The 26836-nt window shown below is 37.2% G+C and overlaps 1 protein-coding gene across 5 annotated transcripts in view; it reads right to left on the bottom strand.

The window, feature by feature from the left end:
- Nucleotides 1–26836, bottom strand: part of LOC130925492 (MAM domain-containing glycosylphosphatidylinositol anchor protein 1) — a 347692-nt gene that overhangs the window by 57309 nt on the left and 263547 nt on the right. For all 5 annotated transcript variants that reach the window (XM_057851332.1, XM_057851333.1, XM_057851331.1 and 2 more), the window contains 4 exons: nt 12007–12187; nt 11429–11452; nt 2454–2606; nt 2214–2375 (listed from right to left, as the gene is read on the bottom strand). In XM_057851332.1, coding sequence (XP_057707315.1) covers nt 2214–2375; nt 2454–2606; nt 11429–11452; nt 12007–12187 — 520 coding nt within the window. The remainder of the gene's footprint in view (nt 1–2213; nt 2376–2453; nt 2607–11428; nt 11453–12006; nt 12188–26836) is intronic.

Here is a 26836-nt window from a genome sequence, read left to right on the forward strand (position 1 = left end):
GACCGATACTTCAACTTTTACCTAAAAATTGTGGCCAAATGCCAAGTGGAAATAAAATGAATGTGTAATATATTAGGGCTGAATAACATTGTGATCTTATTTGGAAGAGAAAACTGACTTCTGTCACATTGCCAGGATATCTGCAGACTTTTAAAAAGCTTTTTCACGACCATTTCAATCAAATTTAAGACCTCGCATTTACTAAATGTGACCACTTGGAGTGGACCATATGGGATCAATACTAGAGTGGATTTAAAAGGTATTCAGAGAGTTGTTCAAATGCCAAGTTTTTGTGGCGTAAAAGATAAAACCGACATAATTCTTTTTTTAAGTTTTCCAGCAATTGTGAGTTATAAGCTGCACAAAAAAATATCTTTTCAAGACAGGAAGTCAAAATAAATAACTTAGCGAAGTTAAACAAGTGTGCAAACGCTTTTTTATCTGCAGATGTTGTTGGGTTAAGAAATAACCAATCATATGGAAATGATGAATGGTGAGCACACACTTGCCACCATTTCAAATGCCACGGTTATCCCAAGTTCAAGTTCGGCTGGTTTACCGTAATTTCCGGATTACAAGCCACTACTTTTTTTCCCTCATTTTGAATCCTGCGGCGTATGCAATGATGCGTCCGGTTTATCAATTTTTCTAACGACCGCCCGCCAGGAGCGCTCGAGCATAAAATGCAAGCATAGGACACGTGGAATATATGTGTCGAGGAAGACGCTAGTTGGCACTCTTACCCGTATTTTAACTTTGTGCTTTGTGCACGAATAAATGTAGCAGACCCTCATCTTTGTGCATTAGCAGAATTAGCATACCCGCATCATGCTAGAAGAAATGGATATGACGTGCCGAGTTGAATTGAGGGCTTGGATGGCCAGCGGCGTCAGATCGTTTACAAAAGTGGCCGTATGCGAAGAGCAACTTTTGCAAAAGTCTGACAGCGTGGAGCAGTGTGAAAAAAATCCACCATCACCAACGGGTTTCAAAAAGCCGGTCTGCTGCGTGACGAAGAGGACGACACGCTAAGGAGTGAGCTTGAGGAGTCAGCTAAGTGCCGTGTTGCTGGCGCTGTTTGGAAAGAAAAGTTAAGGTATTGTAACGATGACAAAGAGTAACCCGTTAAGTTAGGTTGCAATTCTTTATTTTGGAAACTCGTCGAACAACACACGACTGCTGCCTCTAGCAGCCGACGCACACACACAGACACACCCGCAACAACAACAACAGCACGTCTCTTGCTCTTCCGCACCTCCCTTACTTGTAAGTCACGCGCTGTATCATAACCCGATTTGTTCAAATATGGTATTTAAACTTAGAAAACTGTGTATTTCTTTATAAATATTTCAGTTTATTATGTGGGCACACGCGGCTTATAGGAAGGAGAGGCTTATGTATGTACAAAATGCTTTTTCCTTTAAAAATGTACTGGGTGAGGCTTGTAATCCGGGGCGCTTAATGGTCCGGAAATTACGGTAGCAGGCTTTTCCTGATGTTCGTTTTTTTTCCCATTTTATTTATTTAATTATTTTTCTCAGTACTGTAAAAGCCCGAAACTATCTTGTCAGATGTAAATTATGATGCTACGACCATGGTCATTATTCACGGTAGGGATTGTGTTATTTTGGTGAAAGGGTTGTGTTTTGGTATTCTGACTCAGAAATTCAAATTTAAGTTAAATTGGACATATGTGCATTTTGTTCATATGTACTAAATGCCATATACTATTTAATGCAATGGAAATGATTGTGTGACCTTATGATGACTGATACCTTTGAAAAATGAGATAATTCAAATGCTGTAAAGCTCTCTGCTGCCAAACTGATCACATATGTGAAAACCAGTCAATTATGACAATTAATGTTGACAATGATTCAGAAAAATATATATATATTACAACTATGGAAAGAACTGAAAATTTGAACTGGCATTGGTGAAAATATATGAAAGAATCTGTACACAGTTCCACTAATATAATAATATCTAAATATATAAAATATGTATCTAATAAATAAAATCAGTTTTGAAATGCTGTAATTCGAGACTGAATGCTGTAAATACTGTAAATGCCTGCTGAATAAAAATCCTTCTTTATTTTGAGGTTTGAAGGTTGATATACAGCTTATACTCCTGCATGTTCCATCTTGTTTCTATGAAAGCTCTCAAGGGGCTATAAGTGTGCATATGCTATTCTTCTCTCGTTCACTCACCAATATGTTTGCCCTTCATGTGGTAGTAGAAAGAGACGCAGTAAGGGACTCTGTTAGACCCCTTGGGGCCCCTCACTGTGGTTACGTTAAAAAGTGGAGAAAGCAGACGAGCCTTGTCCCCTTGAACTCGCGGTTTTGAAGCTTCAATGTACATGTAGTAGCCTGGGAACAAGTAAATGGCATTGAAAGCTCAGCACTGTTGTGTGAAAGTGTGTATTAACATTTTTTCCATTTCCTCACCCTCTTTGGTTCCGCTGCGGTCCGTCTCCGGGCCTGTATTGGCTGACCGTTTTGGATTCTGGGTCAGGTGATTCTGTCGCGTCCAGTCAAACACGTCACTTCGGTCTTGTGAAAAACCACAAATCCTCTCATCCTCAAACCCACACACATGGTCTGGTGTGTGAATATGGAAAAAAACAAAGTGACAAGTGTGTTAGAAGAAATGATACCGAGACAATTTCTTACAATGCAATTCTTTTGTTATTCTTAAAATGTTTACCTCCAATCCTCCGAAGTCCGAGGTTGACTATTTTTGAATTCAGTCAAAAGCTTTTTATTTTTTTCTCTTTAACCCTTTAACACCTAAGCCTATTTTGGCCGAATTTGCAAGCATTTGGTGTTGCCTTTATATTTCAAAGAAAAAATTGTTCACAATGGCCAAGTTGGGTCCCTTTTTTAAGGACACATTGAACTTCATGTCCAAACTGTTGTTTTCTTCACTGACCAATTATAATCCACATTTTGGACCCAAAAAGAAAAAAATCCCAAAATATTTTTTCAAAATTTGTAATGTTGATGTCCTATTGACAACCAAACATGCTGGACCAACCGTTTTGAAGCTTGATAATATTTATTCAACTTGTTAGGATAAACATTCAATAGAAAAAAATAAGATTGAATAGCTTTATGTTTGACAATTCAACACAAACAGCAAGTATGGTCATAGGCGTTTATGGCCTTTACACATACTATGGTCAAAACAGGTTATATACAGTGCAAAATAGTGAATTTAGTTCCAACCGATAACGCGCAGAGAGTTTAACCAATGAACTTCCTGCTGAAACAAGCAGCACCTGACAAAGTTTAACTGATTACACATGTAAAAGATCTAATTGGTGAAAAGGTGTCCTCTTCATTGGTTGGAAAGCAAACCTGCACCCACTAGGCCCTTTCTAGAATCAGTTTGACACCTGTGATCTAACACAAAAAGGATTTGGAGGATATCTCTTTGTGAAGTTAGGTATTATACCCATCACCTTATCTAAAGTATATACGTACATGCAATCAAGCTTCTTGAACACTCATCTTTCTAAAAATTGAAAAGATTATAGTGAAGAAAAAATATATATAACATTGAAAAAAAGTATTTTCAAAAATATTGACAAGTAGTTCAGTTCACTTCAAATTTTTCTGGCATACGACCCAATATTTTTCAATTTTTTTTTTGCGCATTCAATAAAGCTTCTGCATGAACAGATCACGGAGCTGCGTCACACACAACGTCACACAGCCTACTCTTTCGCCGTTTGCGCGCTGCTGTCACTTCTACTCGCCGAGACGCCAACTCATCCCAGGAAAAAAATGATGAATAGGGCTCATCTTCTTCCTTGAGTTAATTAAATTATGCATTAGCTTGCGCTAAATTTGGTTTTAGATTCACTCTGCACGTTTCGAAGTCGCTGGCTCAATCCAACTGTCCGTTGCTTGCTTCGCATGCTTCCTTTTCCTTAGTTGGCGCCCCGCTCGGAAATTCATTAAAAATGTACACATTCGGTTCATCATTCTTGACATCACAACGGCTCTTGGGATATGTAGTCTTTTGGGCTGCTTTCGGTTTTGAAAAAGGACAAGAAATGATGGAAATATGGAGATAGATACATGGTCCATGCAGCGTTTTAATGCATATTTATGAGTGCAATAAAACTATAAAACTCAAATGACATTATCTCCCGTTTTTAATGGTCGACTGACTTCAAATAAAAACTGGTGTGGACATCAACTTCCGCACTTTCAAATGAGACAAACCAGCGGCACGTGGGTGATGTAATTACAGCGTGACGAAGCTTCAAAGACGACATGCGTAAACGCGTCGCTGCCGACACGCTCGGTGTTAAAGGGTTAACCCTGTTTAGGGCACTCATTTAACTCATTGGCTGCCACTGAAGGAGAGAGACATCCAATCCATTTTGAGTTGGAGATGCAGGCAGCAAATTCCAACTGCCAGAAGTCCCACTCAAAATGGACTGGACGGTTATTGTCGTCAATGGCACTGAAAGACCAGCATTCACAGTCAGTCCTCCCAGTTTAAATAAATTGGATGTCCATCATTGTCAATGGCAGAAAATGACAAATAATATGAAGTTAATAAGAGCACTTAAGAGTGTCACTGTGCCATAAGCAGTATATTTCTATTTTATTGATTTTAATTTGATTGTTTTTTTTAATTAGGACCTGATTAATTTTATTTATTCATAAAAATGTTTTTAAAAATTAAAAAATAAACTAAAAAAAATCTATAAAGGTAAAATAAAGGATTAAAGTCACTAAACGAATGCAGACAACTATATGATAGACATCATGACCTCTTTTCAACAGCTACATTTCTTATGATTTTCTGTTGGTGATTTTTACTTCTCGCACAAACAAACACAAAACGGCACCAAATCGGCATTTTGCATCCTAGCAATTGGCCTGCCTGAAAATTGCTTGGCAAATTGGATGGGCTGATGAAGAGAGCTTGGTCCAAGCTCAAACTGACCCAACTAGAAGGCAAGTTTAATGAAAAAGCCCCCTGTGTGCCCAAGTGCTTGGTATCTTGGGATGTACAAGGGTTAAAAATCGATACTCGCTAGCAGCGAGCCAGGAAAATGAATCAGTGCCTGACCTGGATTACCATCAAAGTATGTTGCCCTTTTTTGTTGCTGTTTCTAATTCAAACCACTGACCCAACTCCTACCCTGCTCATGTACGTGCACGCGTTTACGCATTCCCCCAAAGAGCACAGTGTGACTTTTAGTGCTTTTCTTTGTGAAGAGCCGAGAAGTTGGAATGTAGCCAAGTGCAGTTTATCAACAGATCTGGACAGGGAATGCTCGTAGAATGCCACTACATAGATCACTGCAGGAAATGTGTCTGTGGTTGCTTGCAAGGAGTGTATATTAAACAACGAAGAGGGGCAACATTATAGGGAATGAACGCCTGAAAAGCATACCCAGAGAACCCTGTTTATTTTGAGGTTGAACACCAAGGACTGCAAACCTAAAATTTCAGCATAACTTGATTCAAAAGTCAGGTAAGCGATTAAAAATAAGAAGCGTCAACTCATTTGTCATAATGCAGTAGTATCGAGGTCCTAACTTCGCAACATCATATAAATTAATTTAGAATTTGCTTTGAAATACTCCAGATGTAGCCAACAATATAATCAAAAACAGAGCACCATCGGCTGAATTCATGCAACCAACAAGATACTGTCTATATTTTTCTAAAATAATTTTTCTTGGACTTTTTTTAAGGGTGTTGGTGAGGATAAGCCGAGGAGTGCGTTGTCCTAGGGGAGTAAATTGTTTTACTTGCCTTGGGCGCTGGGCATCCACCCTGTAGCATGGTGTTAGATTTTGACATAATTTATCAAACAATAGACTCTTCTCAATTTTTGTCATCCTTTTAGAAAACTCTAGTCTTACCAGAAATGCTCTGCCTTCTACGAAAACAATTTGATTCCACATTGCCCTCCCTTTTTAAACCTGCGTAAACATGATGATTTTGCAGAAAGTTAGCTATAGTACACAGGCTCAAGGCTAAAGATAATCACATTCAAATGCACACGTCAAGTGGAACACAATAAGTCAGCTGAGTACTATACATTCAATGTATGGTGGCTGTAACCTCACAAGCTTGAGAAACTTCACTCGCTTCATGTAAAAAATATGGATTGCTTGTACTTTCTTATTATGTACCATGTTTTTAGACTGCATTGCACACCAGATTTTGAAGTACATCCGCCTCACAGTTGTGAGATAAAGGGTTCAATCCTGGGCTACGGCCTTCCTGTGTGGAGTTTGCATGTTCTCCCCATGCCTGTGTGGGTTTTCTCCGGGTTTCTCTGTTTTCCTCCCACATCCCAAAAACATGCGTGGTAGGCTGATTGAACACTCTAGATTGTTCATAGGTATGAGTGTGTGCGTGAATGGTTGTTTGTCTCATTGTGCCCTGCGATTGGCTACCAACCAATTCAGGGTGTACCCTGCCTACTGCCCATATTTAGCTGGGATAGGCTCCAGCACCTCTGCGACCCTTGTGAGGATGAGCGACGTGGAAAATGAATAAATGAATGTGTCTTGAGCACTTTACTGGAGCAGCATTATACGGTTACATATGCTCCAACAAAATAGGTTTGAAGTAATCAAACACAATCAGAATTCATACATCATACATCACTGTAGGATATACCGCACTAGTAATGTTTTGAGACAAAAAAAACAAAAAAGACTAAATGCGCCTTATTGTAAAAAACGTGGCAAAATGGTCATGAACCTAAACAAGTTCTCTTCGTATTTCGCATGAACTAGTTACACCCACATTGAAATTAACTGTACTGTTGATAAACATTCAGACTGAAATTGACACTAACAGAACATTCAATATTCAGTGGCAATTTCTGATAAATTAAAATAAAAAATATATACAACCCCTAGCAAAAAGTATGGAATCACCAGTCTCGGATGAGCACTCACTCAGACATCTTATCATATAGAACAAACTCCGATTAAAAGCTTGAAGAAATAATGAATTAGTTCATTTATTGAAGATCTAACCACAGCCATCTTCCCAATGCCTTCGCCTGACATGCAGCCCCATATCATCAAGGACTGAGGGAATTTTGATGTTTTCTTCAGGCAGTCATCTTTGTAAATCTCCCTAGAACAGCACCAAACCAAAGTTCCAGCATCATCACCTTGTCAAGAGTCAAGAATTTGCATTGGACAAGGTGTCAAGAGTCAAGAATTTGCATTGGACAAGGTGATGATGCTGGAACTTTTGTTTGGTGTTGTTCCAGTGAGATTAATAATAATAATAAATGCACAAATTTACATTGAAATTTTAGACAGCTTTCTTATCCCTTCAATTGAAAATATGTTTGTGATTTTCCAAGATGACAATGCATCATGCCACAGAGCTAAAACTGTTAAAGCATTCCCTGGAGAAAGACTCATCCAGTCAATGTCATGGCCTGCAAATAGCCCAGATCTCAACCCTATTGAAAATCTGTGGTGGGAATGGGAAAAAAATGGTTCACAGCAAGGCTCCGACCTGCAAGGATGATCTGGTAACTGCAATCAAAGAGAGTTGGCACCAAATTGATGAAGAATACTCATCAAGTCCATGCCTCAGAGACTGCAAACTGTCATAAAAGCCAGAGGTGGTGCTACTAAATACTAGAGATGTGTTTTGATTGTTATTTCTTTGTTTGTTTCTCATGATTCCATATTTTTTTCCTCAGAATGGAGTGATTCCATATATATTTCCCTACACTGGCTCTATAAAAGGAACATTTCCTGAGCAACACAATGTTTTTCATTCATTTCTTTTAGTGTTTCTGAATGTTTAAGAGTTGCATTTTTGAACTAATTCATTATTTTTTCAAGCTTTTTATCTGAGTTTGTTACACATGATAAAATACCTGGGTGAATGCTCCTCCAAGACTGGTGATTCCATACTTTTTACTTAGGGTTGTATAACCCCATAAAGACCTTGCGCCTACATATATTGACATTAAAATTTGGGTTATGTTTGTAATGTTGGCTCAGTTGTTCATCCGTTCAGTTAATTAACAGTATTTTTACTCAATAGATCCAAGTGCCCAATTTACTTACTGTATCTGCAACTCCCGATCAAGGTGGCGTGTATTATTGTTTCAGGAAGCTAATCTATTACTCTTCACACCCTGCTCTAAAACACACACTTGTTTCAATTTGCACTGTTGTTCCCACAGTCTGCTCCAATCTGTTGTTCTTTTAATTGCATGCAGAGCTGAGTGACACCCTTGCCAGGCAAATGCTGCATGTCTCACTAAAGAGGGCAGAGAGCGTTTAGCTGGCTGATAAATACACACGGGGAGACTGAGATACAGTACATTTGAGTTGCTTTGAGGATATTAACGTAAAGGGGGAGATGTGACAAACCTGAAATAAGATGTGGGTTTAATGTACTTTAATGCTACACTTGGGGAAACCTGGAAAGATCAGCGATTGGAAGAGTTTATGAGGTCGGACCTCAGGAGAACAAAGTTGAACGTAAACAAAAAATATGGATGATAACCGGAATAATATGTTTGTAAGAATAGTCTGGCTCTTAGCAGTCAGTGAAAACCAATCCAATATTGTTTGAAAGAATTAACACATTTTTCCGAATAGTTGCCATGTGTTTCGTCAATTTAAGACATAAAAACACCTTCATCTATAAGACCCTTTTTCCACATAAAGAGATATAACAAGTTCATATAATTCACATAAGGACATTACTTATAGCGAGGAAAAATAAGTATTTGAACACCCTGCGATATTGCAAGTCCTCCCACTTTAAAATTATAGCCAGGTTTTTAATTTTTATGGTAGGTGCTTGTCCACTTTGAGAGACAATCTAAAGATTACAATCCAGAAAACATATTGTATGATTTTTTTTAAAACAGTTTATTTGGATTATATTTCTGCAAATAAGTATTTGAACACCTGTCTAATAGCTAGAATTGTGAGCCTCAAAGACCTGTGAGTCGCCTTTAAAAATTCCAACGAGTAAGTGAAGTAGAGGTGGACTTTTTGAGTCTGACTTTTTAACCTTTTGAGTTGGTTAGCTGCATAAACACCTGTTCACCCCATACAACCAGGAAGACTGTAATTCCTAACATAGTCCAGACCAAAGAACTGTCCAAAGACACCAGAGACAGAATTGTAGACCTCTACAAGGCTGGACAGGGTTACGGGGCAATTGAAAAGCAGCTTGGTGATATAAGATCCATTGTTGAAGCAATTACTGGAAAATGGAAGAAGCTAAACATGACTGTCAATCTCCCTCAGACTGGAGCTCCATGCAAGATCTACCTCGTAGAGTCTCAGTGATCCTAAGAATGGTGAGAAATCACTCAAGAACTACACAGGAAGAGCTGGTCAATGACCTGAAAGGAGCTGGGACCACCTTTTCTAAGGTTACTGTTGGTAATACACTAAGACGTCATGGTTTAAAAAGAACATGGCACGAAAGGTTCCCCTGCTTAAACCAGCACATGTCCAGGCCTGTTTTAAGTTTGCCAATGACCATTTTAGATGATCAAGAGGAGTCATGGGAGAAAGTAATGTGGTCATATGAGATCAAAATGGAACTGTTTAGTCTTAATTCCACTCAGAGTGTTTGGAAGAAGAAGAATGATGAGTACCATCCCAAGACCACCATCCCGACTGTGAAGCATGGGGGTGTTTTTCTGCATATGGGACTAGATGACTGCACTGTATTAAGGAAAGGATGACCAGGGCAGTGTATGGTGAGATTTTGGGGAATAATCTCTTTACCTCAGTTAGAGCATTGAAAATGGGTCGTGACTTCCAACATGACAATGGCCCGAAGCAGAAAGTCAGAATAACCAAGGAGTGGCTTTGTAAAAAGCATATCAAGGTTCTGTAGGGTCCTAGCCAGCCAAACTCACGAGAAAATCTTTGTGGGAAGTTGAAACTCCAAGTTTCTCAGTGACAGTCCAGAAACTCGATTGATCTAGAGAAGATCTGTGTGGAGCAGTGGTGCAAAATCCGTGCTGCAGTCTGTGCAAACTTGGTGAAAAGTTACAGGAAATGTTTTACCGCTATAATTGTCATCAAAGGCTACTGTTCCAAATATTAACATTGATTTTCTCAGCTGTTCAAATACTTATTTTCAGCAGTATAATATGAATACATTGTTTAAAAAAAAAAAAAAAATCATACACCGTGATTTCTGTTTATTTTTTATTTTATTTATTTATTTTTTTTTTTTAGATTGTCTCTCACTCTGGGCAAGCACCTAGCATGCAAATTTCAAACCCACCCATCATTTTTAAATTGAAGAATTTGCTAAATCACAAGGTGTCCAAATACTTATTTTCCTCACTGTAAAGCACAAGACAACACCTTGATCCTATTTTCCCAGCAGCAAAAATCTTGTTTATAATTGAGATTTTTTTCTGGTATATAATGGTGAAGAAAAACATTTATTAAAGCCAACATTTCTAGTTTATAATATTGATAACGTTCTGTAAGCAGACATTTTTTAAATTCAAAAACTGTTTTAGTCAATCAGATATGAGTACCGTATTTCAGTTTTCCCACCTTTGCTCGAGATGTCAGTTATACTGTATCCACAATTCCTTCGGGCTATTGCGATGGTGATTATGTTTACATGTGAGTCATCACTTGAAAAGTCCTAAATACATGGATTTTGTATGACGATAAGAATGTAAAATAAACCTATCTGAGATCCTGTTTGGCTGTAAAGTGACTTAAATCTCATTTGCTAAATAATTTGGTCCACAGTGTTTGCAGATCAACAATAGCCCTAAAAATGAACAAGAAGTGACCCGGAATTGCCCAAAAATGAACAAGAAGTGAACCAAAATCAACAGAAAGTGACCATTGCGAGTTTATCATACAGGATTTATCAAGAAATTACATTTGTCCAACATGTCTTGGTAAACTAAATAATTATATTCTGGTAAATACAATAATAATAATAATAATAATAATAATAACAATAATAATGATGATAATAATAATACAGTAATACTGCTAAATTCATTAACTAGTGATTCTGATGCTACTGCCAACCGATTCATAATTAACAAAAGTGAGTCTAGATACTTATCTATGTCAATTGTCTATATTCTATAGTTTATCCCAACCCTTCATTTCTGGCATCGAAAATACGACTAAATACAAATTCAATTAATTTGTTATTAGTTTTTCATATAAAGGATGAAACACCCTGTTTCCTGAAGCAATCAGAATGTATCATCCCAATTCTTTACAAATGAATGTTGAAAGTTGTTTGCAGCAAAATAAGAAAATTGGCTACTAGGAGGAAGACGGGAGAAATGCTGCTTATTTCGCCATTTAGTCATCAATCATTTGACAGCAACAAGTTTTGGATGAGGACTAAGATGGAATGTGGTAGCTGAAAGAGAGAGGGCTCACCTGAGGGTCTTGGGTAGGTGTATGCTGTTAAAAAAATAAAAAAAATGTTAATATGGAGATACAACATTCAAGAAAATGGTCTAAATTCAACCTTACTTTTATATGGAATTTTTACAAAAATGTGTTTTGAAAGTCAGACAAAATCAAATTTGACTTCAAAATGCCTGAGAACTAGAGTATTATGTGAACGTTTGATTTTTCCCTTTTCATAAAAGAAGATAAGAAATGTCTGCGTCGTGAATCACCGTTGCATTACGTTTGTCTTAAATATTAAGTAAATATTTGTGTCTTATGATTTTAGAGCTGTGGGTTCACTTGTATGACACTTATAGTGTTGAAGGTCACCTAGATAATGTTTCATGATGATAAAAATGTAACACCAACGAGAACATTGTTTTGCAACTTCAGGTCAGAATTTGTAAATAAATTAATAAACAAATACAGAAATATGATTAAAACAAACGACATTTAAAACTAGATTAAAAAAGAACTTTTCGCATTATACTGTTGGAAAACAACAACAACTGAGAGACAGGTGTTTGCCTTCCATAAATCCATGAATTTTTGTGAGGACTCACGCTCAGAGTACTGGATGGTGCGAGTGGCAATTTCCCCTGGGCTGTAGGTGGTGATGGGAGCCAGTAGGACCTCATAAGAAAGGGGGATTCTCAGGTCGGTAATGGTGTAGGACATCAGTACCCCCTTCTCTGGTTCTTTGCCTTTGAGGTCGAAATGCCTCGACAGCACGTCCTGCTTATTCTGGATCGAACATACAGCAGTGTCAAGAGACACAAAGAAACAAAGCTCAGGTAAATTATATGTGTGAAAGAAAAACTACAAGCAAGCACAAAAAATCCCATAGTTCACAAATGCAACAAACAGGATCACAAATACAACAAATCTGCTTGAGATGCAGGTATAACAAAAGCTGCACTCGAAAGACTGCAGTACTGTCTGGGATAACATTTTTATTGTTGTTTTTTTAACCCTAATCCCGCCGCTGCCCGACCTTTTTTTTATAGCTTGCTGTCATCCCAATCCCTTTCAAATATATAATTTCAGGATTTGTACAATTTAAGATTTGATATGTATCTATCACTCATACTTATATGTGCCACCCACGCTGATGGCTCCTTCTGGTCGAAACTAATAAATTATTGAGGATACAAGGTTAAGCCTGACATTTATTATAAAATCCACACAATTCAAATATGATTACATAAGAGCATCTCTGAATGGAGTCGTATGAATGTGTACTTTGTGCAGTGGAAAACCACTAATGGCATCGTATTGATCATCATATCCTCATATTATTTTACTATGGAGCGTGCCCTTCATATTTCCATTAACGACCAAGGGGAATGGGTATAAAGCATATTGCTAGCGCTACTGGTTAGAGCCTGTTTTTTTAATGAGATGTTAAAAGAATGTGATTTTTAAACGAGCACTAGTGTACTACAGCACACGACAGGCTGTGGGCTATGATGAAGACTACGTGCGCACTCTACGTGTCAATTCTACACCTGATAACAAATATAAGTAAATAAATAAATTATACCATATGGGCCCGAATATAAGACGGCCCCGATTATAAGACGACCCCCTCTTTTTCAAGACTCAAGTTTGAAAAAAAACTATTTGAACACCAAATTAATTTTTATACGGAAAATAATTACAGTATGGATGAAACAAATAATTATAACAATATATTTGAGAGAAAAAGCATGTCGTTTTGACTCATTCAAATCTTAATATCTGAACATTTAAATATGTAAACTAAAGTGCAATCACATTCGTAATGAATGGCTTCTGGTTTTATAAATATAATTAAACCAATCTGTTGTGATAAAACAACAAAATTGCAATAACTGCATTAACCATAAGGGGTTCACATTGGCCAGGGGAGTCAAGTTCAGCATTCGCTTCAATGATATCTGGCGCCATCTTGCGTCGTGAATGGGTATTTAATGTCTAGACCCTGAATATAAGACGACCGCCACTTTTTTGGTCTTATTTCAATGCAAAAAAACACCGTCTTATAATCGGGGCCTAAAAAGACCGTATTACGGTAAATTTAAAAAAATCAATGAATGAATGATTAATACATTATAAAAATATATAAATATAGTACATATACTGCATACAGTACATAAAACTAATGCAATAGAATAAATAATCAGAGCATATTTTAAATCATTATTATGTATTAAAAAAAATAAAAAATACCAACATGCAAATAAAACATGTTTTTAAAAAATGGACATCTTGGGTTTAGTTCCCCTGACGGTAAAATATGCTTGAGTGTGTGTTTTTTCAACACCATTTCAATAATGCTTTTGCTATGTTAGTGTCGCGCTGTAGAGAAGGTTCCATTAGCTGTGTATCTGCTTCTGATCCTAGCTACTTAAAGACCTTACAGTGAGCTCCATCTAATGTATTAGGTCACCCACTCGACCATGACAAGCTGATGCACCCACAGCATGCCATTATCAGGTAATGCATGTAGGAGAAGTGGTTTGTCTTTATGTGTGTTTTTTCGTGCTTGTGTATGAAAGGGTTAAACACCTCAAAAATGAAGGGGATTTACATACCGTTGTGAGCAACAGACACATTATGCAATATAGACTGTTGACATAAATTGTCTTAGAATGCTATAATGACTATATACAGTAACTGACATTGCTACTACTTTAATATTCCAAACCAAATACAAATTTGGCTGACTTGGAAACAGAACTATGTTGTAACCAGGGCTCCCTACAATAATAGATGTGATTAAAAAAGGTATCTAAATTCTTCACATTAGTAGTTTTCTTTTTTAACATACATATGGTGGAAAACATTTGCCTGGTATACCAGACTCACCGCTGTTCCAGCGATTGAGTCTGGCGACCGTCCGGCGGATCAAATTCCGAGGGCGGAGCAAGCCACAGCAAACAGACAGCGGAGTGGACCAATCAGCGACGGGCAGACGTGACATTGTTAAAGCGACAAGTAATTAGCGTGAGCGGAGAATGGAGATGTTTATTCAACATGGCTAGCGCGAGCCATGTTGACTGTTGACTTGTGTCGATGTGTTTTTGGTCATTTAAAACTGGTTTTACCGCGGATTGGAACATATTCTCGGCTCTCCCATTCGCCATCTGTGTTGTTGTAGAGACGACTTTCGGTGCGCAAGAGTGACGTTACTCTTTAAGAACACGTCACGCAAATAAACGAATCTGATTGGACGATTGATTTTATACTTGTTCGAGAGGACGTTAATAGACTGGGTCCCAGACTATTTCTCACAGTGTTTGAAAAATACAGGGAGAATAGTCTGGCGGTGCCAGGCAAGGAAAACACAGAAAAGACTGAAAAAGCAGTTTCTGCTCTTGCACTCCTCTTTAAAAGAAACTGCTGCATTTTAAGCCAAAAAAACTGTTGTGTTTGATAGAACAATATGTCTATATGCTGCCATAGCAGATTTATTGCGCATTAAGCCCCCGAACTAATTTTTAGTTTGTCCGTTTTACCCTGAAAACCCCTGTTTACAGACGTCGCGCAACCGCTTTTGTTTCAACCCAGCCATAAAACGAAGGTAATTAATTATATTTATGATTCAAAATTTCTGTCGTTTTTAGCTTAGAATCATTAATTGATGTCTCATATTTCGTTTCAAAAAACAAAAAACGTCTTTAAAAAATTATTCACTCACTTATTTTAAACTTTTAAACAAATTTTGTCACAATGAAAAAAATGGCGTCTGTAAAAAAGTCACGGATATCTCCCTAATAACTATCGCTTCATTGTATTTATTTTTTTTTTGTTACTGTCGCATTTTCGCCGATATGTTAGATGATAAATAATCAATCAAAACAAAGAAAAATTGAAAAATCACATTTAAAAAGGTAAATATATGAAAAAGAAAATCTCGACCACTCCTTGATGTCTGCGATTTCTGCATCGCGACCCTTGTTATATTACCATGTTTCACCCATAAAACCCCCAAAAATCCAGCCGTGGCTATTCACATCTGTGTCTTGACACTCAGTGATACATGTTACATGGAGTTTTTGGATCGAAACAAGGTAAGTACGCGATAATATGTCATTGAAGTCATGGTGTCTGTAATTCTGCTCTCGCGTGCTCTCACCTCCAGATAGGGTTTTGCTGTTTAAAAAACATTTTTTTAAAAATTCCCTCCTGTCCAAAATTTGTCTTCCCCCAGAAAATTGAGATTTTAAGCTTTCCAATGATGTATCACACATGCATATCAGACAATTTTGAAAGTTAGCCAAATTGGGGGTCCCAGAGCGGAACTTCAAGTCACCTGAATGTTTTCCGCCAAATCACAGTTCAGCAATTTCAAAAGTGTTTATTCAGCACATTAAAAAGCACATTATTTTCCTGTTGACAAACTGCCTGCTGTGGCAAATATCTGCTAAGTGTCTGCAGTGTCTCACCTTTAAACATCAAATAGGCAAAGGTAAGCAGGCACCATAGCACAATGTCACTTACAGCTACAAATCAAGTCAGAAACCTTGGCGTAATTATTGACTCAGACCTAAAATTTGATAGCCATCTAAAGTTCGTCACTAAATCTGCTTATTACCAGCTAAAAAAATATAATCAGAATTTAGGGCAATCTGACTCAACAAGACATGGAAAACTTATGCATGCTTTCATTTTCAGCAGATTGGACTACTGCAACGGTATATTTACGGGTCTTGATAAAAAATCAGTCAGGAAGCTGCAGCTGGTACATAATGCTGCAGCCAGAGTCCGCATAAATACAAGGAAGCTGGACCACATTACACCGGTTTTGAAATCGCTACACTGGCTTCCAGTGAGTCAAAGGATGAACTATAAAATACTACTGCTCGTCTACAAAACACTTAATGGCCTTGTATCAAAATACATGCTCGATTTGTTAGATTCCTATGAGACATCTCAACCCCTAAGGTCGTCTGGAACCGGTCTCCTGCATGTTCCAAGAACAAGAACCAAGCAGGGTGAGGCAGCATTTAGTTATTATGCTCCTCACCTCTGGAACAAGTTACCTGAACGTCTGAAGTATGCTCAAACTGTTAGCTCCTTTAAATCAGGGCTAAAAACGCTTTTGTTTAGCACTGCATATCCATCACTGTCTATATATTTCAATCTACTTAATTTCTACTCCTCTTGTGCTTATCTCCATTGCTGATTTCAATTATTATCAGTAGTAGTAGTTTTTGTTTTATTTTTATTTCTTTGTTTTTATTCTATTTGTGATTGAATGCGATTTTTATGTATAATTTTATTTCCTATTTTGATTGTCTTGGTTTTTACGTTGAATTGATTTAAATGTGATTTTTATGATCTTCATGTGATGTAAAGCACTTTGAATTGCCTTGTGTTAAATTGTGCTACATAAATAAATTTGCCTTGCCTTGCCTTGCCTATAAATATCAATTTATTTATGGTGCTAACACACCTTATTTAAGATTTAGGTTCCACATCAATGTGAAGAGTTAAGCCTTGTGTTAATCAGAGGTGGGTGGTATACGTTACATGTACTCTGTTACATTTACTTGAGTAACTTTTTGAGAAAACTGTACTTCTCAGGGTAGTTTTACTAAGCTATACTTTTTACTTTTACCTGATTAGATTTGTGAAGAAAAAACACGCTACTCTTACCCCACTACTTTGGGCTACACAAGAGTCGTTACATTTTTCCTCTTTATTCTACATACAGTGCCTTGCAAAAGTATTCGGCCCCCTTGAATCTTGCAACCTTTCGCCACATTTCAGGCTTCAAACATAAAGATATGAAATTTAATTTTTTTTGTCAAGAATCAACAACAAGTGGGACACAATCGTGAAGTGGAACAACATTTATTGGGTAATTTAAACTTTTTTAACAAATAGAAAACTGAAAAGTGGGGCGTGCAATATTATTCGGCCCCTTTACTTTCAGTGCAGCAAACTCACTCCAGAAGTTCAGTGAGAATCTCTGAATGATCCAATGTTGTCCTAAATGATCGATGATGATAAATAGAATCCACCTGTGTGTAATCAAGTCTCCGTATAAATGCACCTGCTCTGTGATAGTCTCAGGGTTCTGTTTAAAGAGCAGAGAGCATTATGAAAACCAAGGAACACACCAGGCAGGTCCGAGATACTGTTGTGGAGAAGTTTAAAGCCGAATTTGGATACAAAAAGATTTCCCAAGCTTTAAACATCTCAAGGAGCACTGTGCAAGCCATCATATTGAAATGGAAGGAGCATCAGACCACTGCAAATCTACCAAGACCCGGCCGTCCTTCCAAACTTTCTTCTCAAACAAGGAGAAAACCGATCAGAGATGCAGCCAAGAGGCCCATGATCACTCTGGATGAACTGCAGAGATCTACAGCTGAGGTGGGAGAGTCTGTCCATAGGACAACAATCAGTCGTACACTGCACAAATCTGGCCTTTATGGAAGAGTGGCAAGAAGAAAGCCATTTCTCAAAGATATCCATAAACAGTCTCGTTTAAAGTTTGCCACAAGCCACCTGGGAGACACACCAAACATGTGGAAGAAGGTGCTCTGGTCAGATGAAACCAAAATTGAACTTTTTGGCCACAATGCAAAACGATATGTTTGGCGTAAAAGCAACACAGCTCATCACCCTGAACACACCATCCCCACTGTCAAACATGGTGGTGGCAGCATCATGGTTTGGGCCTGCTTTTCTTCAGCAGGGACAGGGAAGATGGTTAAAATTGACGGGAAGATGGATGCAGCCAAATACAGGAACATTCTGGAAGAAAACCTGTTGGTATCTGCACAAGACCTGAGACTGGGACGGAGATTTATCTTCCAACAGGACAATGATCCAAAACATAAAGCCAAATCTACAATGGAATGGTTCAAAAATAAACGTATCCAGGTGTTAGAATGGCCAAGTCAAAGTCCAGACCTGAATCCAATCGAGAATCTGTGGAAAGAGCTGAAGACTGCTGTTCACAAACACTCTCCATCCAACCTCACTGAGCTCGAGCTGTTTTGCAAGGAAGAATGGGCAAGAATGTCAGTCTCTCGATGTGCAAAACTGATAGAAACATACCCCAAGCGACTTGCAGCTGTAATTGGAGCAAAAGGTGGCGCTACAAAGTATTAACGCGAGGGGGCTGAATAATATTGCACGCCCCGCTTTTCAGTTTTTTATTTGTTAAAAAAGTTTAAATTATCCAATAAATTTTGTTCCACTTCACAATTGTGTCCCACTTGTTGTTGATTCTTGACAAAAAATTAAAATTTTATATCTTTATGTTTGAAGCCTGAAATGTGGCGAAAGGTTGCAAGGTTCAAGGGGGCCGAATACTTTTGCAAGGCACTGTATTAGATTTTTTTTTTTTTTTTTTTTTTTGGCAGCGAAGCCAAGAGTAGAGCCGTGCCTGGTGTATTACCGGGGTAGCTCTACCGGTTTCATAAATGAGACGTCGCAACAATAATCACTTGGCTCCATTATATCAATCAGACGCAAGCATGCTGTTCTATCTTCATGCCAGCCTGTTTAATCATGTGGTGTCTTTAAAAAACTGCAAAAAATAAAGTATTTGATATAGAGCGCTGCCCTCAACATGACTCAAATCTCGGAATTTAACTTCTCTCCCAGTTTTTATTTGGCACCGATTGACCACGGAAAACCAGAGATATGATCCTTTTAATTTCAAAATAGTAATTATGAAAGAACGCTTCACTATTCAAACTAGGATAATTTCTCCACCAGAGGGCAGTCATGTCCTTTGGATGAATAATGCTTCGTTTATGTAATTTTTTTTCTCTAGTCAGAATTTAATGTTTTTTTTATTTAGTTTTATTTTTTTTGTATTTCTTTGGCTTAATGTGGTTATGTAATGGGTTATTGTACAGTATCATTATAACAACAGTCCATATAGATAACTTTATGCACAGAAAAAAAATACCGTTGTTTGAAAAAAAAAAAAAAAATATATATATATATATATATATATATATATATATAAGCAGTTATCGTATTTTTCAGACTACAAGTCGCACCTGAGTATAAGTCGCACCACCCATAAAATGCTCAACGAAGAGAAAAAAAAACATATATAAGTCGCACCGGAGTATAAGTCGCATTTCTGAGGGAAAGTTACTTGATAAAATCCAACACATAGAACAGATATGTCATCTTGAAAGCCAATTTAATATAAAAATACAATAGAGAACAACATGCTGAATAAATGGTCAGTGTACAGTGCATGAACAACGAAATGCGAATATACTGTCCTCATCAGGACGTTATGGCTCGGTCCTGGCTATACAGCGAACTCCCAAATGACGATTCTGGACGTCCGTATAATCTGCTGAATCAATTTGGTCCTTGATACAAAACAGGTCCGCATCAACCTAAATAAATGATCATTAGTTGCTCTTACAGCAATGACATAAACGGTTAGCATGCATTCGCTAGCATTAGCACATCGTTCAAACAACCACACAACTGGCTCTAAGTGTCCGATCGCGGGTGGAAAACACACAACAACAACAGAAAAAGATGATACACACAGGCGTTGCCTCTGTAGAAATATTTTAAAAGCATAAACAATGAACGTAGGTTCGCAGCCGTGCTTCTCTCTCGCTAACTCGCCCACTCACTCACAGCTACATAGCTGACCGTGTTCTTCTTGCGTGTGAGCGCTCTTCTTCACATAAACAAGTGTGGGTGCGCCCCCACGTGGGCGTGAAAGCGCCACAAACTAAAAGCATGCATTTCAATATAAAAAGTCAATAATACAATTGAACACACATATCCAAAGGCAGAACGCGAACGTGGCCATAGCTATTAAGAGTTATTCAGATAACTATAGCATAAAGAACATGCTAACAAGTTTACAAAACCATCAGTGTCACGCCAAAACACCAAAATAACATGTGAAATGATATCATAATGTGTTAATAATTTCACACAGAAGTCGCTCCTGAGTATAAGTCGCGCCCCCAGCCAAAATATGAAACAAAAAAAGTGACTTATAGTCCGAAAAATACGGTACTCACAATATTACTCATTACTTGAGTATTTTTTTCACCAAATGCCTTTTTACTTGTACTTGAGTACATTTTTTTGGACGACTACTTTTACTTGAGTAATATTATTCTGAAGTAACGCTACTCTTACCTGAGTAAATTTTTTGACTACTCTACACACCTCTGGTGTTCATCCATGTGAAAATTCATCCATTCCGTATACGTTAACACTGTGCAATACAGAAGAAAGGTGAATCAGAAGAAAAAAGGGGATTTTTTTTGTTTTGTTTGGATATTAAAAAAAAGTATGGAAATTTGTACTTGAGTGCAAAAAAGTAAACATCGACTGGGAGAGATGAGTACATTATACAGTGGAAGCTGAACCTCAAAATGAATGGCATTGAAAATGAATGGCAATGAAATGGCAGTGAATTCCCCTCCCACCTCAAATGGAATGGACGTCTACTAGTGATAAATACCTTTTAATTAACAGCAGAAAGGTGAAAAGAGCCACATGATTGAACCTCTACCATCATCAATGGCAGTCAAAGAGTTTAGATAAAACAAAGAGTGGTCTTATTTGAGCTACTGCAGCTTGTTTAGTGCCTTGGACTTGGAATTTATAAAAGGACCCACTTAAAAAGCATTTACAAAAGTTCTCTTTCCACGAGCTAGTACATTTTGTGTGCCTTTCTTTCGAGAGCATTCTTTTTGACCTCTTTCAAACCAGTGTGGGAAGGAATGCTATTTTGAAAGAGATGTTAAAGAAGCCATCTAACTAGAGAAGCAAGAGATTTGAGGCATTGCCTATTATTTGCCGATGACCATGTTTGCATGTTTGAAAGAATGAAGGACACTCAATTTAAGCAAACTGACGAATTCAACGAAAATAATTGATAGTTGTTGAAAGTTACATTTATGTAGTTTTGCCATGATTCCTATAATGGTGTGCTTGTTGTAGCCTACGATTTCTTTTTTTTTTTTTATCTTTATTTTATCAGGCAGTCTCATTGAGATTAATATCTCTTTTACAAGAGAGGCCGGAGTACAAAGAAATATTCACAAATATCAAGCAACACAAAATACACTAACGGAAACAGTTACAATAATCAGTAAAAACATCAGACAAAAGAGATTTAAAATCACCAAGATGAATGATTGACTGAAGTTTAAGAGTAGTTTGCAATTCATTCCATTTAATAGGAGCATAGTAGCTAAAGCCAGTTCTGCCAACATTAGTGCGAGTGAATGTAATGTTTAGGGTTAAGTAGTTGGATGATCGTGTTATGTAGTTACTGGATTTGAATGACAGGAGAGATGTGAGGTAGTTCGGAAGTTTGCACAGTAAAGGCTTATAGATTAATAACATGATATGGATATTTCTTCTTGATTGTAGTGAGGACCAACCAACGTTTTGATAAAGGGTACAATGAGGAGTGTGGAAATTGTCATTGGTGATGAAACGTAGTGCACTGTGATAGACCTGGTTTAACTGTTGAAGAGTTGATGGAGCTGCATGACAGTACAGGATGTCCCCATAATCAAGTACAGAAACAAAAGAAGATAATACAATGGTTTTTCGGTTAGAAGTTGACAGGCAGCCTTTGATTCTATACAGGAAGCTAAATTTAAATTTAAGTTTACGGATTAGATGATGAATATGAGTTTTGAATGATAAGTTACTGTCAATCCAAATTCCTAAGTATTTGTATGAATCAGTGAGAGTAATTTGAGTACCATTTAGGGATTTGATTCCGGGTAAGTCATTGTCAGTCATGGTGGAAGTGGAGAAAACCATGTATTTAGTTTTTTCAGCATTTAAAACTAATCTGTGATTATGAAGAGATATTTGTAGGCTATCAAAAGCAGACTGTAAATGACTCAGAGCTAGAGATGGGGAAGAACCGGGCGCATATGGAATACAATCATCAGCAAAAAAGTGGACATTACAATATTGATTAGGAAGAAAAATATTATTAATGTATAACGTAAAAAGGAGTGGTCCAAGGACAGACCCCTGCGGCACCCCATTTTTAATAGTAAGTGGACTTGATTTAACTCTACGCTACAGTTTGAATTCTGTCTGTAAGGTAGGACTTAAACCACTTGAGGGCATTAACATCTAAACCTATGACCTGCAGTTTATGAAGTAGAAGTTTATGATCAACGGTATCGAATGCTTTTGAAAGATCAATGAAAAGAGCAGCACAGAACTGTTTATTATCAAGAAAGGAAACAATGTTATTTAGGACAGAAACTGTAGCTGTAATTGTACTGTGACCTGGGCGAAAACCAGACTGTTGCGGCTGAAGTATATTAGATGAGTCAATAAAAGAACGTAGTTGCGAATCGATCAATGATTCAAGAATTTTGGATAAAAACGGAAGCTTGGATATTGGACGGTAATTATTGAGGTCAGAGGTATCACCATTTTTATGTAGCGGGATTACAGTAGCAGTTTTCCAAGGGGAAGGGATGATGCCGGAAAGAAGGGTTTGGTTAAAAATGTGAGCTAAATATGGACTGATAAAATGAGCACTTAATTGAAGGAGATATGGGTCTAGATGGTCTGCACCAGCATTTATACTGTATACTATAGGTAAAACTAAAAAAAAAAAGAAAAATAAATTTTTTGTGAGATCATAATAGGTTAGTTCACCCCATTAGATACTTAGATTAAGAAATGTTTTAGCAATCAATTCGAGATTAAATGTTTTAGATTAAGCGCAATCAGATAACATGACCCGTGAATATAACATATTCATAGGTACAGTATTTTATTCCTACTATGCAGGCAATGAGTACTAATGCAAAACTCAAATACAGGACATCATTAAATCCCTAACATTTCTGCAATTGATCAACAGACAGAGCAATAACGTCTGAAGACATTTCCTCACTAGAAAAAAATACAAATAAAGTATATTCAATTACAAAATATTTCCATTTGAATCATTTGAGCTTTGTAAAGACAGCAAGCCAAATAATGTGCGAAAAGGCACAAGACTTGAGAGGCACTCACACAATGGAAACAGACAATTATGCATATGAACTTAATATGGATTGAAAATATGAGAGGAGGAGGCCTGTTCAAATAATAGAGAGTGTGAGGTTAATTATTCTCTCATCCTCTACTAATGGATCTCTTTCATGACTTGAACTAGCAGTCTGCTGATATGCAGCCTCTGTATATAAAGCCATTGTTTGTGTATGCAAGCATACGACTTGAATCTCTGTGGATTCTTGAGAGAGATTAGAGTTCACTACATCTGCATCTCGGGCTAGATTATGGTTATGCAGTTATGAGTGTCAATGTGTGCCTCTAATTCATCATGATTTTTTTTCTTATTTTTCTCCCACAAATTCCTCATATATATGATAATGGAAGGAGTGTTTGTATTGCAGCATTTCTATCGGGTAGAGTACCAGCTGTATGTATTGCGACGGATTCAGTGACTATTCCAAAATATGGAGCTATGGTGAGAGATTAAGGAGCAAGAAACCCACATGGTATAAAAAACATTAATTAAATGTGGTTGCTAAATAACTTAAAGCCTGTAATGAAAACAGCAACTACGGTATATTTGACTAACAAAAAGAACAAAAGAACTCTACATGCCCAATGCTTAACATGTCACAGATGCTAGCGAGTCGCCAACCAATCCCGATTTTTTTCCCTCTGTAAATTATTGGACTCCATTTTTGTGTACCGTGCAACAATTTTGACATGTGCCTTATTGCGCTTGATGTTTTGGCGTCAGTCCAGTTTTGGGCTGCTGGGGTCATGAACACATCAATGAAGGAGCTTTTTTAAAGACTCCTTTAGCACAGCATAATTTTAGCACATTGCTAACCCTGGACATGTTGGACAAAGAAACTGCTTTGCTTGAGTCGTCATGTTGTGTGTGCTTGGTATGAGGAAGTACTGCACATCCAGATCTCATTCGCAGATTTAAAGTTGGATAGGAGAGATAATGGATATCAGTTAAAAGAGGGCACTTATGTAGAGACCACTTTGCACCCTAATCATTTAAGTCTGTATTTGAAAAATGACCATATTTGAGTCTTTAAAATATCAGTTCTGTAATGGATTATAAATGCAATATGAAGTCCTTTGTAAATAATTTTTGTGTGGATGGTAACTAAATATTGAGGCCAGTTTAATAATTAACATATGAATTGATGAGTTAAAATGTGAAATAATGGCTATTAAATTGTGTGATACAACCTTCGATCATTGTATAGAACCCTTTTTTTAATTGCTATGAATATTTTTTTCTGACCCAATTATATATGTGTTTAATTTGATTAAGTCTCACCACTAAGGAAAAAACAGGAGGCAGAGCTGGAAAGGGCAGAAATGAAGATGCTGAAAGGAAAAGATGAAGAAGAAGAAGATACAAAAACAATTAATGGATCAGTCAACAGGATCTTATTGATTGAATTCCAACGTAAGCCACTGCCAAAACAAATGCAACATTCCAACGATTTTCCCTCCTAACTCATTATATTAATGTTGGCGAGGCTGCAGCATATCCGACATTTTGCATGTTAGCACATAGAAAAACAACAGTGGCAAGTCAAACATGCAAAAAAAGAAATATATATGGCGGAAAACACAGACAAGACTGAAAAAGCTTTGCTCTCGCACCCCTCTTTAAAATAAACTGCTGTATTTTAAGCCAAAACAACTGTTATGTTTGATAGAACAATATGTCTATATGCTTCCATAGCAGATTCATAGCGCATTAAGCCCCCGAACTATTTTTAATTTGTCCGTTTCACCCTAGAGACCTCTGTTTACAGACGTCGCGCAACCGCCTTTTTTCTCCGTTAACAGACGTCGCGCAGCCGCCTTTCTTTCAACCAAGCCAGAAAAAGAAGGTGAGTAATTATATCTATTATTCGAAATGTCTGTCATTTTTACCTTAGAATCATTAATTGATGTGTAATATTTAGTTAAAAAAAAAAAAAAAAACGACTTTAAAAAATTATTTACTCGCAAATTTTAAACTTAAAAAAGTCACGGATATCTACCTCATAACTATTTTTCCTGAAATTTTAGATGAATAATCGATCCAAACAAAGAAAAAAAAAAAAAACTTTAAAAGGGTAAATATTAGAGCTGGGAATCTTTGGGCACCTAACGTTTCGATTACGATTACAATTCAGAGGCTCTGATTCGATTATAAAACGATTATTGATGCACCCCCTCCTTTTTTTTTTTTTTTTTTTTTTTTTAAATGTTTTGTACATTAGTTCCAAAATTGTTCAAAAATACTCTCAGGCTAAACCAAACTACTATTTCAGTATCAAGTTCACATATAGCAGTAAACAAATATACAAAAATAACAGTAAATAAAAAAACTCCAGTCCCCATTCTGTATCAGCAGCTTTAAACTACATTCAATTAATTTAATGTTGTGAATCAACCGTTAAAGTTGTTAAAATTGCTCCCATTATTCCATAATTTCCCTTTTGTGTACTTTCGACATGTGAAAGTTTTAAAACTATTTTAAAGATAGATTCAAGTCAATATTTTACCGATTTAGGAGTATTTGAGATAAAAAGTTAATTAGGTTTGCTTGGAAGGTTCGCTACAGCAGCCTTGCAGGGAAGTGTACTGCTTTAAGATGGCGGCCGTTTACTGACGCCCGCATCTAGCTTTTTGTAGATGTGCTGCTAACGCTACTGAATCTATATTGTATCTAGTTCTATATAAATGATATCTACCGTAACATTATGTGGATGTACTTTGTAGCAGCTTTTCGGCAGCAGTCAGGTATGTTGTTGTGTTTTTTTATCTCGTGGCACGAGTTGAGCTAGAGCCGAGAGTTGAGCATTGGCATTACCCGAGGGGCCGGGTAATGAGAAATATGATGTTTAGCTACTCTCGCTCTGTTCTTCCTAATTGCGTCCCGAAGACAGCGCGGCGCGCTGAGTGTGTACCGCTTTACTTGGCATATTTCAATAATCGGAATTTGGATGTTTGTAAATCGTTCTCGAATCTTCCACGGCTGAATCGCGAATAATCTAAGAAATGGAAATTTTGCACACCTCTTGTAAATATATGAAAAAGAAAATCTCGACCGCTCCTTGGTGTCTGCGATTTTTGCATGGCGACCCTTGTTATAGTACCATGTTTCACCCATAAAATCGCTGTGGCCATTAGTAGTTGTGTCTGTGTGACATTCGGTTATACATACTACACGGAGTTTTTGGATTGAGAAGAGGTATGTATGCGATAATATCTTGTTAAAATCATGGCGTCTTTAATTATGGTCTCTCATGCTCTCACCTCCAGTTAGGATTTCGGCGTTTCTTTTCTTTTTTTTTTTTTTTTAAACGCCCCCCTGTTCAAAACTTTTCTTCCTCCAGAAAATTGAGATTTAAAGCTTTCCTATGATAT

This window comes from Corythoichthys intestinalis, chromosome 1, assembly GCF_030265065.1.
Source record: "Corythoichthys intestinalis isolate RoL2023-P3 chromosome 1, ASM3026506v1, whole genome shotgun sequence".
Classification (NCBI taxonomy): domain Eukaryota; kingdom Metazoa; phylum Chordata; class Actinopteri; order Syngnathiformes; family Syngnathidae; genus Corythoichthys; species Corythoichthys intestinalis.